Here is a 17293-nt window from a genome sequence, read left to right on the forward strand (position 1 = left end):
CAGGAAGTAGTCGGCTACTTCCTGTATTTATACTCTGGCTGACATAATTGGTGTGTTTGGGGGTAAAGAGGAGGAAGTTTAGGAGTTAGTTAGGTTTATTTGTGATCTGATGTATGTATGGTTGCAATGTAGATTAGTAGTTAGTCTTTTTTGTTTTGCGTATAAACTCAACTTCAAAAAAATATATCTCAAAATATTACAATATAACTTCATTCTGACTGAAAAATATAAAGACACCTCCAAATATTTTGACTTTCTTCTCATTTAATTTCAGTTCTTCTCTGATAGAAGCGGCCCTAACACTCCTCCTCCCCCTTCATGCCACAGTGCAGTCTTTCCAGTCAGTGCATCAGTGCAGTAGTTGCTTGTTGAGAGCAGTGCAGGACTGTGGTTCATTACAGTCAATGGCAGAGTGTTTGTCAAAAGGAAGGAACATTCCTCAGCTTCAGAATGGGACTACTTCACTAAGTCCTGACAGCCCCTGTGGTTCCTGCATACCTATTAGTGCACAGACTGTTCACTGGCTTGCCAGGTGGAAGCTTGAGCAGCACTTTGACAGAGAGCAGGAGTGTAGATACATGATCATATGAGAGCACTTTTATTTATAAGCATAATTCTTCAAATTAAATAGAGCTCAGAATGGTCCGAGGAGTATTTGGGGGATTATTTAATGTAACACTGGTCTTCCTCCTGCTGTACTCCGTCACAGGCTTGCTGCTGATGGATCACCGCAGAGATGCAGAAGATCACCAGGAGCTCAACAAAGCCATTTTGGAAATGTTACATATCAACAAAGTGTCTGCGAGACATCAGGCTAAGCCACATCCGTACATGAGGAGGATCTATCAGCGTTTGGACTCGCTGGAGGCTCAAGACTTTGGCACTTCAGATGGAACGCTGGTGCAGAGTTATCGGAGTGTTGCTGGTGAGGAGAATTACCGTTTTAAAGGAGTAATCATGTTTATTTTGGTAAAGGCTGTTTACTGTACTTCCTGTTAGATTGCAATAAAAAAATGAAAGAACAACTGGATAGTTGATAGTACTGGATAGCAGCATTCCACTGATGACGACCTAATGATTGGAAGTCCAATATTTACTCTCTTTTAGCTCTGTTTTGGTCGCCACCAACTCAAAATTATTTGTCTCTTTATAGCTGCTAAGAGAATCAGAATCACTTTTATTCGCAAGGTATGTGAACACACACAAGAATTTTACTTTCTTTACATATATTGACACAGGCACAGTTATAAAAAAACAGAGGACTTGACGGGTAAACATAGACATAAACAAAAAAAAAAAGGTAAATAAATACATACATAAATATCTGTGTGTATAGACAAGGAAGATTTCTTTTCGGTGCAATGGTGACATAGTGCAAGGATGGAATAATAAATATAAATATACAGTGTGCACAGTGTGACAGTAAGAGTGTAGATGATATTTACATAGATAATTTGTAATTTACAGCTAATGTTACTGATATTTGAGTCTGGTTTTAGCTAAGGGAAAAACTATTCTTGTGTCTGGTTGTTTTGGCGTACAGAGCTCTGTAGCGCCTCCCAGAGGGGAGAAGTTTAAACAGGTTGTGACCAGGGTGTGATGGTCTGCAGAGATGTTACATGCCCGTTTCCTGACTCTGGACAGGTACAGGTTCTGGATGGAGGGCAGGCTGACATCAATCATTTTCTCTGCAGACCTTATTGTCTGTTGCAGTCTGTTCTTTTCCTGTTTGGTGATGGATCCAAACCCAACAGTGATGGAAGAGCAGAGAACAGACTGAATGATGGCAGAGCAGAATTGTGTCAGCAGCTCCTTAGGCAGGCTGAGCTTCCTAAGCTGGCACAGGAAGTACAACCTCTGCTGGGCCTTTTTGAGGATTTTGAGGATTGACTGTGTTGGCCTCCCACTTCAGGTCCCGGGAGTGACTAAAGTGGTAAGACTGAACCAAAACAGCAAAGTGGTAGCCCATGCAACCAAAACAGTGAGCTAAAACAGGCTAAAAAGCTCAGTAAAGCTGTGGGAAACTGTATGTTAATCACTACAAACAAGCCCTTTCATGTCACACATAGTCACATTAATAAAAATAGTAGATAGATCACAACGCACCAGACCACAAATTTAGTTTCCTACCAATTTACAAATTCAGTGAATGATATTAAAGTATGCTGAAGCCTTCACAGCACCATCAACAGTTGACTCCTCCACAAAACACATTATGCAATTGTTTTTACAGGTGAATAGAATTAATCATAACTGGTAAACTAATCTTGATTCATCAAATCTGTGACTCAGACTCTGTGGAAGAGGACCTGTGGCATCTATATATATAACAGGTTCATTCTAAGGCAACAACAATATACCAATTCTTATTTTCAGGTAATTATACACCAATGAAAACATAGTAATGAATATTATATTCTAAAAAGTAAATAGAGCACCATAAATCTGACACACTGAACCTTTTTCTTACCTAAAACACAACGTACGTACTGCAGCAGATGTCTGTAAAGGTAAAATACATTCAAAAAACAAAAACCTCACTGCATGTATGACAATAATTCTTTGGATCATACAGGTCTACATCACTCTCCTCCAGGATGGATCTGGTTTAACGTCAGCAGCCTGAACCCCTCCATGCTGGGTGCAGAGCTGGTTCTGTTCAGAAAAACCCTCCACCCTCGTTCCATCAGCGTGACTGTCACCCTGCACAGCGTCACAGCTTCGCACGGAGCACTGAAGGAAAGTCCTGCCCTTGAGGAGAGACTGCTGACCCTGGACCAGCGGTCCTCATCTGGATATGATGTGTTTGATGTGTCAGCTGTTCTGGCTCTGAAGCCTCTGGAGGTGGTGGGCTTTCAGCTGCGTTACACAGATGAGAGCGGGAGTCTGGTCCTTCATGAGGCTCTGACGCAGAGTCTGTACTGTCTGAACAGAGGGTCTCTGAGTGAACCCTTACTGGTGCTTTACCAAGCACACCCCCTTCATGTCTAACTCTGTCACTGAGGCCACTGTAACTGTTAAACTGTGTTCTCTTAACACTATATTAATCCACAGATTAACATAGAATATTATGCTGAATGCAAAGTGCTGAGGAAATACTATAGTGTAATCCAGGGTTGTAACTTTGAGACAAAACTATAACAGAAATACCCTTCTTCTTTTATTATTTTATATGCAGTATATGTTTCATTTTAAGTGTGATGCACTATTATTATTATCATTATTACAAAAATATCTAACTAAAAGGACCAGTGTGTAGGATTTAGTGACATCTAGTGGTGGTATTGCACACTGCATCCAACTGAATACAGCTCTCCCTTTCTTGCATGTAAGAGAATTTACAGTGGCTAGGTGGCTAATGTGCAAAAAACATAAGCCAGTGTTGAGTTTGTCCCTTCTGGGTTACTGTAGAAACATGGAGGTTCAACATGGCAGTCTCTGTGGAAGAGGACCTGCAGTCTGTAGATATAAAAGTCTCATTCTGAGTAAAAAAACAAAAACAAAAAAATAATGATCTAATTTTCAGGTATTTTCAGGTTGGGATTATTCAGGAAATCTTACACTGTGGACCTTTAACTGAACCGATACATAATACTGGTCTCAACACAACATTAATATCAATTATATTAGCGGATAACGATCATTGATAGATTAATGTGTCACTTTAATGTGTCACTTTAATAAGGTGGAGCTCACTTGAATGACTGCTCAAACACATATTTTATTTTGTTGATAATATTTGTTATCTGAATCTGTAGGAACAAATGTAATGGAGTAAAAAGTATTTTTTTAAAATTTGGAGTAGACGTATAAAGTATCTCAAATCTGTCTTGAAGTACGATACATGAGTAAATGTACTTACTTGTCTGTAATTATTGGCATGTTACTGATTCACTGTAACTCTACCAAGCCACCAGCACACTGTACATGTGTGGAAAATAATAAAGCACATTTCAACCTTAAAAAACTAAAATGTTTATATGCTTGTTCATGTTTGGAAGACTCTGTTTGTGCATAATTTATATTTATATTGTGTTTGTTGTCATGTTTGTCATCTGATGTTAATACATATTTTATACATTTTTAATTAACATTAACATTTGCAGATGACGTTTAATTATTTTATGCCCTCCCCCAAAACAATCAAACAAAAAACTAAATATATTCGATTGAAATGAAAGTAATTTCCCACCAGAATTGCAGACTAATCAAAGTAACAGGAACTATAATGTACAGTGAATGTTTTGTATTTAAATTACAGAGCTTGGTGGCATATCAAAAGTGTGTTAGATGGGTGGAGTCCTGACCTCAGTATATTCATTCTTCTTATTATTAGTAGTATTATTGGTAGGGCTGTAGCTACCTTTGAGTTCACCACAGTCACGTCCTTCATATTATAATAAAATAATATAAATATAAATATAAATCCATTGCACGCCTGTCCGTCCCGGGAGAGGGATCCCTCCTCTCCTGAGGTTTCTTCCACATTTTTTCCCTGTTAAAGGTTTTTTGTGGACAAGTTTTTCCTCACTCGAACCGAGGGTCTAAGGAAAGAGGGTGTCACTCCCTGTACAGATTGTAAAGACCTCGAGCAAATGTTACTTTGTGATTTGGGCTATACAAATAAAATTGATTTGATTTGATTTGATTTAATAAATTTTTTTTATAATTATACAGCAATACAGATTGCTGTTTTTTTTTATTTTTAAAATAATATATATATATACAGTTTTACATAAATGTTTTAATGACTTTTAGACAAATCAAACTTTAAATAAAACAAATAAATAAATAAAAAACAATAAAAATAAAAAAATAGAACATCTAATTATACAGCAATACAGTATATAATAAATATATATATATAATATATATATTATAATAAATATATATAATATATATATATATATATATAATATATATATAATTAAATAATAATACTTTGGTACTTTGGTCGGCGGGTTAACGAGCTTCTTCTTCTTCGTCCTCTAATATTTGCATAATTTAAGACACAGGAAGTGCTCCATCCCTCCTCTAACATGATTGGTCGTTTCCGCCGTCTCTCGAGTCTTTTGCCAGCCAATCATTGGCGAGCAGCCGCAGCAGCGTCCCCGCCTCCTGTGGGCTCAGGATAATTTTCATCCTGCGCTTTTTTTCTTTTCTTCCCGCGCTAACGTGCCCGTTAATATCTCTGTTGTGCTGGTGTGACCTCCGAGCTGACCTCCGCGGTATGCTCCCGGTGCGGGTCTGAAGCGGGGCTGTGTGAACACTAGAGGCGGACAAAGTGAAATGCATCCCGGGAGCGCTGAACCTGTTCCCTCCCGCACACAAAGCCTGTGAAGCAGGCCGAGCTTTCCTCTGTGAGACGCCGCCGATGATGCTCAAACATGTCGGGGAATCATTTCAAAGGCCACGAAGTCAGCTGCTGCATCAAATACTTCATTTTTGGATTCAACATCCTGTTCTGGGTAAGAAGGCTTCATTACATGTATTATTGTTGCTACGCAGCTGCGCCTCTCTCAAGTGCACTTCGGTTATTATCATGTCCGCTGACCAATAAGGAGGAAGGCCCGACCACCATCACCTCTGGCCGTGGCACCGTTATGACTGCGCCTCACATCCACAGGCTGTTTAACGCGTTCATGCGGGGCTGTGACAGTATGTGCGGATAGAAGCGGCTGTCTGCGGGTCAGTCGACACACTGAGGGAGCTAATCGGCTTTTTGTAGTGAAGTAATGAGAGCTGAGCCTCAGAGTCATTATCAGCCAACTGACACAACGTACAGTATGCACGACATACACGACATACACGATATACACGATATACGCGACATACTGCACGCACTGACAGCCGGGCTCTTTGCATTTTAATGTACACCTCAGTGTATATTTAGACATGACGTAATATCAGATCAATTTTCAGTTCAGTTTTATTTCCATGACGTCAAATCATGACAGACGTCATGACCCTTCCATACAGAGCAGGTCTACACTGTGTTCTTTATTATGTTGTTTACAGAGACCCAACACTGCCCACCATGGACAAACACTGAGTGACAGTGGCAAGGAAAAACTTCAAATGTGCTGCCCCTCAGATCATCTTTAGAACAGTTTTACTGGATTGCAAAGGAGCGGAAACTTTCCATTGGAAGCTCGGGAATTTTGGGAATATTCCAAAATAGAAAACTTCATGGGAGTTATGAAAATTTATAGGAATTAACTGGAAATTGGTGGTAATTTAAAGTGTATCATATCCAAACATAAATATACATACTTTGTTTTGTCATAAGCAAACATCCATGATGAATAGGATTTTAAAAGGATTTTACTTTATCAAGTTTTAATTATTGTTATTGAACAATATTTTGTAGTCCACAAGCTTAAATGTGTGGCTTTAATAGTCTCTCTCCCCTATATTCAAGTTCCCTGTTAAGGGCCAATCTTCAATTTTGTAAATTCCTGGGTTTTTCCCGTTAATTTCCATTAATTCCCGTTAATTCCTTTGGAAAGTTTCCAACTTGGAAAATTACTAGAATTTTGCAAGTTTTCACACTGTTAAGGTGTTAATCTGAGATGCTTTATTTACATTATAAATTCAAGTCCTGATTCTTGATATAAAATATTATAAGTTTCCAGTGTGGACGTCAAGTTCTGTATTTTGTCTGAACTCAGAGATCATCATGGTACTGTCATGTCAGACAAAGAGAAGTCATAAAGAACAACAGCTTTTTGTCATTTAAAAATGACTTCATTAATAAATTAGTAATCAGAAGTGTTATTAATTAATTATCCCTCTGATGACTAATCAATAAATTATTTCAGGGTTTTTTTTGTACACACCTTGTCTTTTAAATAACAGGAGACAGGGGTCAGTTGTAACATTCTCCAGCTGATACATTTATTAATTTGTGGTAAAAAAAACTGTTTAAAAAAATGTCCATCACACCATCCTAGAGGCCACGTTAATGTAATTTACTATTTTACAGTATGTCTATTTCCTGTGATGGATGTCAGCCCTGTGATGAACTGGGGACCTGTCCATGGTGTACCCCGCCTCACCCAATGTGAGCTGCGATCGACTCCAGCCAACTGTGACACTGATTAAGATAAACAGTTATGGAAATTAATTAATGAATTAATTTTTACTTTTGAAACCTGGAACCAGATTTTTGGTATTTTGTCTCCCTGTTGTAATCGTGCAAAAACAAAGCGAAGTTTTGGGCGTTCACGAACAAGCAGCACAGAGTGCCAAAGGGCTGGGTGGAGTAAATATACTGTAGACCGGAGGGTGTGGCAGTTAATAATAACACTGTCAGCCAATGACATCACTGTTTGCATGACTCTGAAACAGCTGAGCCAATCACAGTGACTCATGATGACAACAGTTGAACAAGTGAAGCATGTTCGTCTTCAGGAAATCATCGAGTTGTCTGGAAAGAGACGCACAGGATTAATGAGCTCTGCTAATCCAACGAGTTCTAACAGACAGCACCTCATTTGAATGAACTTCTCTCCTCCTCTTCCTCCTGCTCCTGCTCTAAGAAAAGTTCAAGTTCAGGAAAATACCAAACTGTCAGAGCTCTTCATCTGCTACATCCCAGCAGAGCCACAGGCTTTTAATTACTTCTGTAATTAATCATTAATCAAAACAGTGGCCAATTCATTTTCTTTCGATTGATTAATGGAATATGAATGCGTGTTAGATCTTACTAAGATAGAGGTCAGAGCAGAAGCAGGGTCAGAGCGGCCTCACAGGCCTTTATTGTATTCCACATAATAACAATATGACAGACTGCTGCCGTGTCCTTTTGCATCAACACGTTTGTGCAGTAATGTGACATGACTGTGTGTTTCACAGCTGCTGGGCATGGCCTTGGTTGGAATTGGACTGTGGGCATGGAGTGAGAAGGTAAGTACAGACACTCAGTTATTATTAGTGATATTAAAAATGAAAACAAATGAAAAGTGTTGTTCCTTTATATATATATATATATTTTTATTAAAGAGGAATGTGATATTTCTTCTTGTTTACATGCTAATATGTATTCCACATCAAAGCTGCAGTAGTCAGTATTTTTATGTGTAACAATGGATCAGTCAATGAATCATCATCCACTCTGTGGTTCCCTTCAGCTCTTCACAGCCTTTCAGCCTCTTTTAGGTTGTGGTTTTGGTTGACCTGCACTCTGCTCTCGTTAACCTCTTTTCCTCCAGCCTCGGTTCTCTGCAAACAAGCTCCGATTAAACTAGTAAATGTTGTTCCGCTGCCTCCTAGTGGGGAAAAGAATGAGCTACTGTAGCTTTAAATGAAAATGTTATCTATCCCTGTAAAGGTGATTAAACAAAAGAACTCTGTAAATCTATGTTTCTGTTGTATCGTTTGCCTTGTTTCTTCTCTGAGTTCATTTAAGTTTGATCTGATGTCACTGTGACATTTTTGGCAAACGTGTCCTGAAAGAGACGCAGCTGTCTGTCTCAGCTGACTGTTTGTGTGTCTGTCTCTCTCCTCCAGGGGGTTCTGTCCAACATCTCTTCCATCACAGACCTCGGGGGCCTGGACCCAGTCTGGCTGTTCATGGTGGTCGGGGGGGTCATGTTCATTCTGGGCTTTGCAGGATGCATCGGAGCCCTCAGAGAAAACACATTTCTACTCAAGTTTGTACGTTCCATGATGAGACCTCTATCACTTCACAGCGTTGTAAACCACCTGAGTGTGTTTGTGTGTTTTAAATATGACTCTGTCGTCCCGTTGTAGTTCTCCGTGTTCCTGGGAATCATCTTCTTCTTGGAGTTGACGACGGGAGTCCTGGCATTTGTCTTCAAGGACTGGATCAAAGATCAGCTCAACCTGTTCATCAACAACAACATCCGGGCGTACCGGGACGACATTGATCTCCAGAACCTCATTGATTTCACCCAGGAATATGTGAGTCAGAAAACCATTAGGAAACTGCAGAAAATCACAAACGACATCACTGTACATGTCACATGACTGCTGGTGCTGGCAGAAGAACAGATATTTCAGCATACCTCAGCATTAACACTGACTGGACGTCCACACAAAACGTGCTCTGTCTGAAGTCCAGACGGGAGTTCTCTTGCTCGTGTGGAGGTCCACCATCTTGAACTTCTGGATTGGCTGTGACGCACTGATGCAGTCAGGCATGTCACAGAGTCAAACCCAGAGGAGAAAGAGGTAACATGAAACACTGAGCTGAGATCAGATTGACTCTTGTCCAACAGCACCAGCTCCTTTAATTTGAATGAGGTGAAGCTGCTATCTGATTGGATTCCTTAATGAAGGGAACCAATCTAAGTCCATTCCTCTTCATTCATTTCCTGTCTGAAACTTTTCAAAATGTATTTATCATTTCTAGAATCTCAACAGTCAGATGCTCTAACAGTTTTTCCTCTCCGCCTGGCTTCAGTGGGAGTGCTGTGGGGCGTTTGGAGCAGACGACTGGAACCTGAACATCTACTTTAACTGCACTGACGGGAACCCCAGCCGGGAAAAGTGTGGCGTTCCCTTCTCGTGCTGCACCAAGGACCCAGCGGTATGAGCGTCACACACTGATTACACCAACTCTCACATCCTTTTGAATTGGTCAGATATTCATGTGTCAGTCTGATGCTAACCCAGTAACCTGCAGTAAAGACACCTTTTCATCAAACACCATCTGCAGGTCAAAAATCATCTTTGTATCATAATGCTGATTTGAAACAACACTTTCTGTCTGCAGGAGGACGTGATAAACACTCAGTGTGGATACGACATTCGAGCTAAGCCAGTACGTAACATTTATCTTGACTCACTGTTTAAGGGTTTAACTGCCCCGGGCTGAGAGTTCATCCTGGGATAAACTTGGCCCTTGTTCTTTACACAAAGGGTTAACTGAAGCCCAGGGCTACACGATTCACACTGAACTTCTACTGACCCCGACTTTAAATTAGAATACATGACTGTGTTTACATTGTGCTTGCTCCGTTTCACAGTGTTAAGTCGATTTTCAAGGGATCTGGGCTAACCATGCTCCAGCGAACCCTACGCTAAAGCCGGGGTTAGAAGGTGTCAGCGTGAACGCTCTATGCGTGAACGCTCTTCCCCTCTGGTTTTTATCAATGACTCAGCTGCATCTGATTTTCCTTGAAAAATGTGAGATTTCATTTCCACCCATGGATTTTAGATCACAGGTGGATTAAAGCTGCTAATAGTTTTCATTTTTTAATGATTTATGCTAACATTAAAAACTAAAATTTTAAAATATTACCAATTTGTGGAAATGAAGAGACAGAGTCATGTTAGAACCGATTATTACAACATTTGTTTTCTATGGGAAGACATGAGCCTGACGTGATTTAATAAGATATTTAATCACCTGATGAATTAGTTTTCCAGGAGTAACAGTCAATTTGGGAAACGTGCTTGTCAAATGAATGCAGGTGCAAAACAAATAATCTTTCGAGTTGTTGGAAGGCAACACTTTAACCAGCGTAGGCTAGCAGTTTCCACCTGCTTCCAGTCTTTGTGCTAAGCTAGGCTAAACACCTCTTGGATCTTGTTCTGTACCGGATGCACAGAAATGAGACTTTTCGTGTCACTGAAGTTCAGACTGAAAGTTTCCATGAAATGTCCGACTGTTTGAAGTCCCTGCTGACTGGAGGACACTGTGTCTGTCACAGGACTCCGAGCAGAAGGACTACATCAACGTGAAAGGCTGCGTGCCGCAGTTCGAGAAGTGGCTGCAGGACAACCTCACCTTGGTGGCCGGGATATTTATAGGAGTTGCACTACTGCAGGTTGGTTCCAGTCACGTGTTTTAACCTCCAGAAACAACCTGAAACAGAAACGTCGTCTTTAACACTGTCCACCTGTTCTGTTGCAGATTTTTGGCATTTGTTTGGCCCAAAACTTAGTGAGCGACATCGAAGCTGTGCAGGCGAGCTGGTGAGAAAACGACCTTTACTTCTCCTGCTTCAGTTCAGTGTGTCATGTCTCCTCACTCAGACAGCTCTGCTCCCTCCATCTGCACCATCTGTTTTACTGCTTCCATTTCACCACCATCAGCTCCTTGTCATCATATCTGAAGTGTCTCTTCTACATACATTATGGAAGTTCAGCTACTTTATATATAAAACAAAGAATGTCTCTGTATTTTAAAGGTTTGTTCCAACACCACTTACAGTTAGCAGTGCTCTAAGAGGACGTCAAAGTATTTCCTGAACTCTTTCAAGAAGATTTAAAGAAAGAACAAATGATAATAATATTTTTCATCAGGAGCAAAAACAATGATCTGAGTCATGTTTCTACTTTAAAAGTTGTTTGTACACAGAATGTGAAGGGCTAGCTAGACTATGAACCCAGATGCGGACACACAAGAGAAGCAGATGGACGAAGTTAAACCAGTTTATTGTTTTTAAAGGCAGGTTTTGGTCATGGACCAGATAGGGATGACACAGGCAGAGGCTCCCCAGGAGGCTGGATCCTGAGCAGGGCTTGGTGGAGCAGGCAAGGGCAACAGGTCAGAAGGTCAAGGGCCAGAGAGCTGGGCAGAGCAGGTAACAATCTACAAGGGAGATCACAAACAGTCAGCACAGGAAAAAAATGTCCGAACAATATCTAAGGGCTTGATGTGCAGTACTAACGGATAGTGGCTACGATCTGGCAGCGTGGTCGTGGCAGGGCTGAGTATAAGTAGGTAGCAGGATGATTGCAGGACTGGGTGCAGCTGGTGGTTCCTGCTCTGCTCTGCCTCCAGCACACCTGAAACAATCACACACACACAAAGACTGGGGACAGGACAATTAACCCCTGCAAGTAGGAGTGGCAGAGGCAGATGTAACATAGAGAGTATGGAGGCCTTCATACAAGATCCATGAGGGAACATTCAGACAGGATCCGGTCTGTGACCAACGCTCGCTCTCTCTCCATCAGACACAAACCAAATTAAACTTTTTCGTGTTGGACTCAGATTTAGAAGCTGGTGCATGAAATAAACAAAGCCAGAACACAGCAGGTGGAGTATCAGAGTGTAGTCCAGGCTGACTGTGGAGGTTTAACTCCTGCACCACCACACTGAATGTGTCCTGTCTGAATGCTCCCTAATTCTTCTTCTCTTGTTCTTGTTCTATCTTGATGGAGGTTTGTGGATCTTTTGCACACAGGTTATTATTCTGTTAGCAAACGATGCATACATCTTGTGAGCACAAAATCCATATCTCTGTGTAAGATCCATATCTTGTGGCCCAAGTTAATTACCAGTTTACACCAAGATAATCTTTTAAGGCTTCAGAAGCTTTCAAAACTCAAGAGTGTAAATGCAACAACACTAAAAATTAGGATAAAATCAGGAAATGAATTCTTGATTTGCACTCAGAGGGATTTTTTTCTTGTGTGTGTGTGTTCATCTAAAGAGGCTGTGTGAGTTTTATCAGCATGCTGAGGGCAGTAAAGGGTGGAGGGTTACTGAGCTTCACCATCATGATGTCTTAAACTCACCTCACCCCTCATTCTTCCTCCTCCATGCTCCGTCAGGGTGCCCCCCCCTCTCTCCATGCGCCGACTCCCACCACACTCCAGCAAGAAAGCGTCGGCTTACTACACATGAGGCACACACACACACACATATGCCGCATGTGTGTTTGTAGCCGGTGGGTGTGATGGATCCATTTGGTCTTGGTTTGTCTCGTCTTTGCTGTGATTGGCTGGATGATCTGTGTTTTGGTGACGTGTTTACATTTGTGGTCCTAATTTTGTAACCTTGTGGGGTTGGTGTGTGTTTTCTACCCTTCACTGTGTTGTATGGAGGTCAAAGTGTGCCACTGGAGTCAGTCTGAGTTCAGTTCTATCAACATATGATCAATTTAAAGAGCCAGTGAAATGAGCTTTCACTTCCTGGAAAACGTTGTCTCTTCAGTTGTGACCTCACGCTGCACTGGTGGATGTAACTAAAAGATTCAACCAATAAAATCATTAGAATAATAATATGTTCATGTCTGACTAACATGATCATCATCACAATTAGTTTAGTTTTACAATATTTAAAGACGCATCCACCAAAACATGAAATGACGTTGAACCTATCGTTAGCTGACCAATCAGAGCTTTATTATTGTCGTTACTCCAGTGACACATTCAGACTCCGCCCACACTAGATTCAGGAAGAACACTCACTGTTTGACAGTGTTTGCTAGCTAGTTAGCATTAGCTTAGCAACTATTTATTCATATTGAAATCTAATTAAGTAATTCAGGTTATTTTATCCACGCTCCTTTTTTCTGAGTTGTCATCACATGCTCAGAATTTAGGCACAAATGTAATTTTGTATGATGAAGGCGTGTTCACACTATGGCAGGAAAACTATGGCACGTTTCCTCCGTTATTTTGTACGAGGTCAGTCGGACAGCTCTGCACAGATGCCGGGTGGCAGAGCGGAGCCAGGGGTCCCCAAAGTTCAAATGATTTAACTTATACAAAGTGGCCTCGCCTCGTGACGAGAAAAAAAAAAAAGAAAGAAAAACTGTGAAATATCATCATAAGCCACCCTAGCTTCGTAGCTAGGGTGGCGTCAGGAGCATTGTAGTTGTGGATTTGTAACCCCTTCATTTCACCATCTCCTTCTTAGCATGAAGAAACTATGAAACTATGGTAGAAACCAAGAAAAAAGCAATAGGCGCTGTCTTTGGTTAGTTTGTCCTTTCTGGGCTACCGTAGAGACACAACAGTTCAACACGGTGGACCCTGTAAAAGAAGATCCATAGCATCTGTAGATATCAGACTCTTTCTAAGGCAATAAAAACATAATGAGACAGATTTAGGGAAGTCAAACATAGAATGCCCTAAACCTGACACTCTGGACCTTTAATGCAGCGTCACTGGGAGTTTTAAAGTTGTAAAAGCTGCTTTGGCCAACACAGAACAAACAGCACAGACACTTCTTCTCCTGCTGTGATGTGAATACACCGTCATCTATCAAAAGCTAAAGAACACTTTCCGTTGTCAGAGTCTCATGAAACTCATTTGAATTTCCATCTGGACCTTTGGGAAATGTAGTTCTGTGTTGATGGACCTAATGAACCCAGAGTGACTGCATGTTGCTGACCTTCCTGCGTGTTCCCGCTGAGCTGTAGCGTCGGGGTGGTTTCCATTAACAAGCTGTGGAGTCTTGTGACTTAGAAACAATCATGTCTTTCTTCTCCTGTCCGCTCACTGTAACTACGTCCAACTGAAGACATTCTGTCTCTCTCTCTCTCCAGCCTTTAGCTTAGACCACTGATCCTTTCTGCTGAAAGCATTCCCAGCTTAACCCCTGACTCTCTGCTGTGTCCTGAACTTTTATTTTGAAAGTGTCATTTATCAGCTTTGTTTCCTCTTCCTTTTCCAGTTTCTTTACCTAATGCAGCACTTCGCTTCTAACAGGTAACTTCTTCTTTCCATGAAGCAGCAGTATAGAATAGAATGTAGACGTTAACTAAGCCTTTTAACAGATCACATGAAACTGGAGAGGAATGTTAATTAGACTTTGTCCCTTTTGTTCCGTCAGCTCCAGGTCTTTGAACGCACCTCCTTGAACATCGTCAGGGAGCCTTCAGAGGACTTCACCGATCACCTGCACTGTTGTGTTCATGGAACCAGCACCTTTTTTTCCAAGGCACTAATGCGTGAAAAGCTCTGTATATAATAACAGTGTGTGACTGCTGTAAAAAGATAGTTGTTGGAGAAGATGGTGAAACGTGCACTACATACAGATCGTCACAATGCTCCAGTTTTGATAGCTATGTGTAGACCGTAGGAGTTTTGATACATCTTTTTGATATTAGATCGGTATTTTTCACTGTGGGCATAATGCTCCATCGCTACACCATTCACGTAGGACTGTGAAATAGTTCAAGAAAAAGAGGATCTTCTTGTTTTAAAGTTTGACACTTCACACCACCGGCGGCCTCTGACGAGTGGTGTGAAGTCAAAAGTTCCAGAAGTTCACAAGTTGAGTTTTTTTTTAACACTTTGAGGGTTTCTGTGTGTTCCAGCAGATTCTTCAGCTATACGACATCTCTTTTAACAAGTAACAAGAATTATTTCTGCCTCTGAATAATCTGATTTATCTACAGACTTCAACAGCATTCCTGTTGCACTAACAATGAATTTTGAATTCAAACAGCCGTAAGATGACGAGTTAAAGAGGAAACTCCAAATTATTTAGTTACCTCTTTTGGCATTGACTGAAAAGTGTCTGTAGACCTGGAGACTTTGATCAGATATTAGATGAATTTAACCAATTCTTATTTTAGGTTAACATTTTTCTATCTCAATACAATTAATTATTCTTCCTCCTCTTGTTACTGTCCATGAAACAACCTCTTAGTCACATGAAATTCACAGTCCTTGCTCTGTGTAAAAATATTTCTGAAGCTGAGGTTAATTTGAGGAGTTTGGAGGTTTACCAACTGTTCCAGCAGCTAAAAATATCTCGACTTTGGAAGATCATTTCACGAACGTGTTATTGCTTCTGCGATACTTTCAAATACATTTTTGTCCAGAACAAGGACTGTAGATTTTGACCTGCTCCCCAGCGTTGAAAAGTGACTCAACCAGCTCGGAATGATCATTAATGTACACGTGGTGTGGACTTGAAGAATCTGAACCAACCAATGAAAAATGTGTTTTTGAAGGAAACAGGCATCAGTACTGAAACTCAAGTACCAAAGCAGCATTACACCATAAGTCACACCAGATCCAAGATAAAGAAGTCTTTGTAATGCTGTCCTGACAGTCTGAAAGGTGAACTCTTTAACTGACACATGTTGAAACATTTAAAAATTGTCCTGAAACACACACTGTAGCTGTCATTTCATTTCCGTGTTTTACCGACCACGTTACGTGAAGTTCGATGGTCTGAACGTGAACATGATTTGTCCTCGTATTGAATTTAGGAGAAGATTTGGAATATTTCTCGAACATTTCTGACCTTACTTGAATGAAAACAGATCCGGCACGTTATCCCATGACTGCCTTCGACTACTGAACATGTATCTTTGATGAACACCCAGAGATGAAATGGAGAAAATGTTAATGTTTTTTTTATTCTCTGTGTTTCCGATGGTTTTCTTTGCTGAACGCATGTGTCACTCGTTTGGTTTGTAGCAAAGTATTGACAGTATTTTATGAGTGAAGTGTTTCCTCGGTCTGTTCAGACTGTTACTGTTGGATACATTGTTAAAAAGGGATCGACTGTCTGATACTAAATATTTATTGTACATTTTATTTGGCTTTTATAAGTCCCCTGGTGTGTCAGAAAGCAGAACATTGAGTGCTACTGAAGCTGATTAGTCTCTGCAGATCGAGTTTATGTGCCGGGTGCAGGAGGTTGTATAATTCTCTATGGTCCTGCTGTATAGACCGCTCACTCATCACGACACGCACCGCGTCCAAGGATTGTTTAGATGGTCACAATGTATCCCACAAACATAGTAATGTAACTACCTCCTAATTCCCTTGTTTCATGTCCTGTTGGAAGTGGACTGATTTTAATATTGAGTTAAATTAATTAATAAAGGTGACAAAAAAACATTGATTCAAGTGTTTTTATCCATATTTCTGGCACTGATTTGTTTATGCAAAGCACTTCCCACACATCGTCTGTCAGTGTACTTGGACGCGTTTGCTGTCTGTCACTGCTGATACAAACTGTTGATTCCAGACGAGCTGGACGCTCAGAATGAAGACGTGTCATGAAGTGGACAGAAATGAACACGTGATAGTTAAAGCAGGGCTCTTCAACCAGGTGTGTTCAGAGGTACTGCAGGGGTCCACCAGTTTTTGTCAGAATTATTGACAAGTTTCACCAAAATAATTTGTGAGACTTAGAAAAAAATGGCAATGAATTGCAAGCATTAATATGTAATAATAGGCTACGATTGACAAAAACTATTTATAAAATAAATGATTCCCATGAAGCTGCTATGGAGTGAAAGGTGAGCAAAGGTATTGGCTATAACAGCAGCAATGCGTTAAACTAACATGGATCAATAACGTTACTAAATCATACGAGCTACTAGTTAGTGATAATGATATTATAATAAGTCAAGCAGAATGGATAAATTTGTCACAGTAACGAGGCCTCGAGCTCGAGATGCTACAGCTGCTCCTTCCACCTCTGCCGAGGTCATCATCATATCATATCAGTGAGGTACCTGACATCCTGAAGCTGAATGTTTCTTTGTTGAAAAATAATGATAGAAAATATAAGAACAACACTAATTATGCATGAACTTTTTATCAACATAAACACATATAG

General features: G+C 40.5%; 2 protein-coding genes across 12 annotated transcripts; both read left to right on the forward strand.

The window, feature by feature from the left end:
* The first annotated feature begins 533 nt into the window (after positions 1-533).
* LOC109139015 (uncharacterized) lies at positions 534-3194 on the forward strand. Of its 2 annotated transcripts, none has more exons than XM_019261144.2 (2): positions 534-925; positions 2576-3194. In XM_019261144.2, the coding sequence occupies exons 1-2, from the start codon at positions 640-642 to the stop codon at positions 2989-2991; spliced, it is 702 nt and encodes a 233-aa protein (XP_019116689.2). In that variant the 5' UTR covers positions 534-639; the 3' UTR covers positions 2992-3194. The 2 variants fall into 2 exon arrangements, with proteins under 2 accessions (XP_019116689.2, XP_019116690.2); XM_019261145.2 differs by having other exon boundaries at positions 2597-3194.
* Positions 3195-5065: 1871 nt separating this feature from the next.
* On the forward strand, positions 5066-16570 carry tspan5a (tetraspanin 5a). 10 transcript variants are annotated; one of them, XR_003463696.1, is made up of 11 exons: positions 5066-5468; positions 7858-7908; positions 8512-8658; positions 8755-8925; positions 9428-9553; positions 9740-9787; positions 10680-10796; positions 10883-10944; positions 11420-11555; positions 14381-14415; positions 14540-16570. XR_003463696.1 is itself a non-coding variant. In XM_027287534.1 (10 exons), the coding sequence occupies exons 1-9, from the start codon at positions 5388-5390 to the stop codon at positions 11484-11486; spliced, it is 870 nt and encodes a 289-aa protein (XP_027143335.1). In that variant the 5' UTR covers positions 5066-5387; the 3' UTR covers positions 11487-11518; positions 14540-16570. The 10 variants fall into 10 exon arrangements, 5 of the variants coding, with proteins under 5 accessions (XP_027143335.1, XP_019116686.1, XP_019116687.2 ...); XR_003463698.1 differs by having other exon boundaries at positions 11420-11518; XR_002042070.2 differs by lacking the exon at positions 11420-11555 and adding an exon at positions 12532-12647.
* Positions 16571-17293: the final 723 nt, after the last annotated feature.

Source organism: Larimichthys crocea, chromosome XIV, assembly GCF_000972845.2.
Source record: "Larimichthys crocea isolate SSNF chromosome XIV, L_crocea_2.0, whole genome shotgun sequence".
Taxonomy (NCBI): Eukaryota; Metazoa; Chordata; class Actinopteri; family Sciaenidae; genus Larimichthys; species Larimichthys crocea.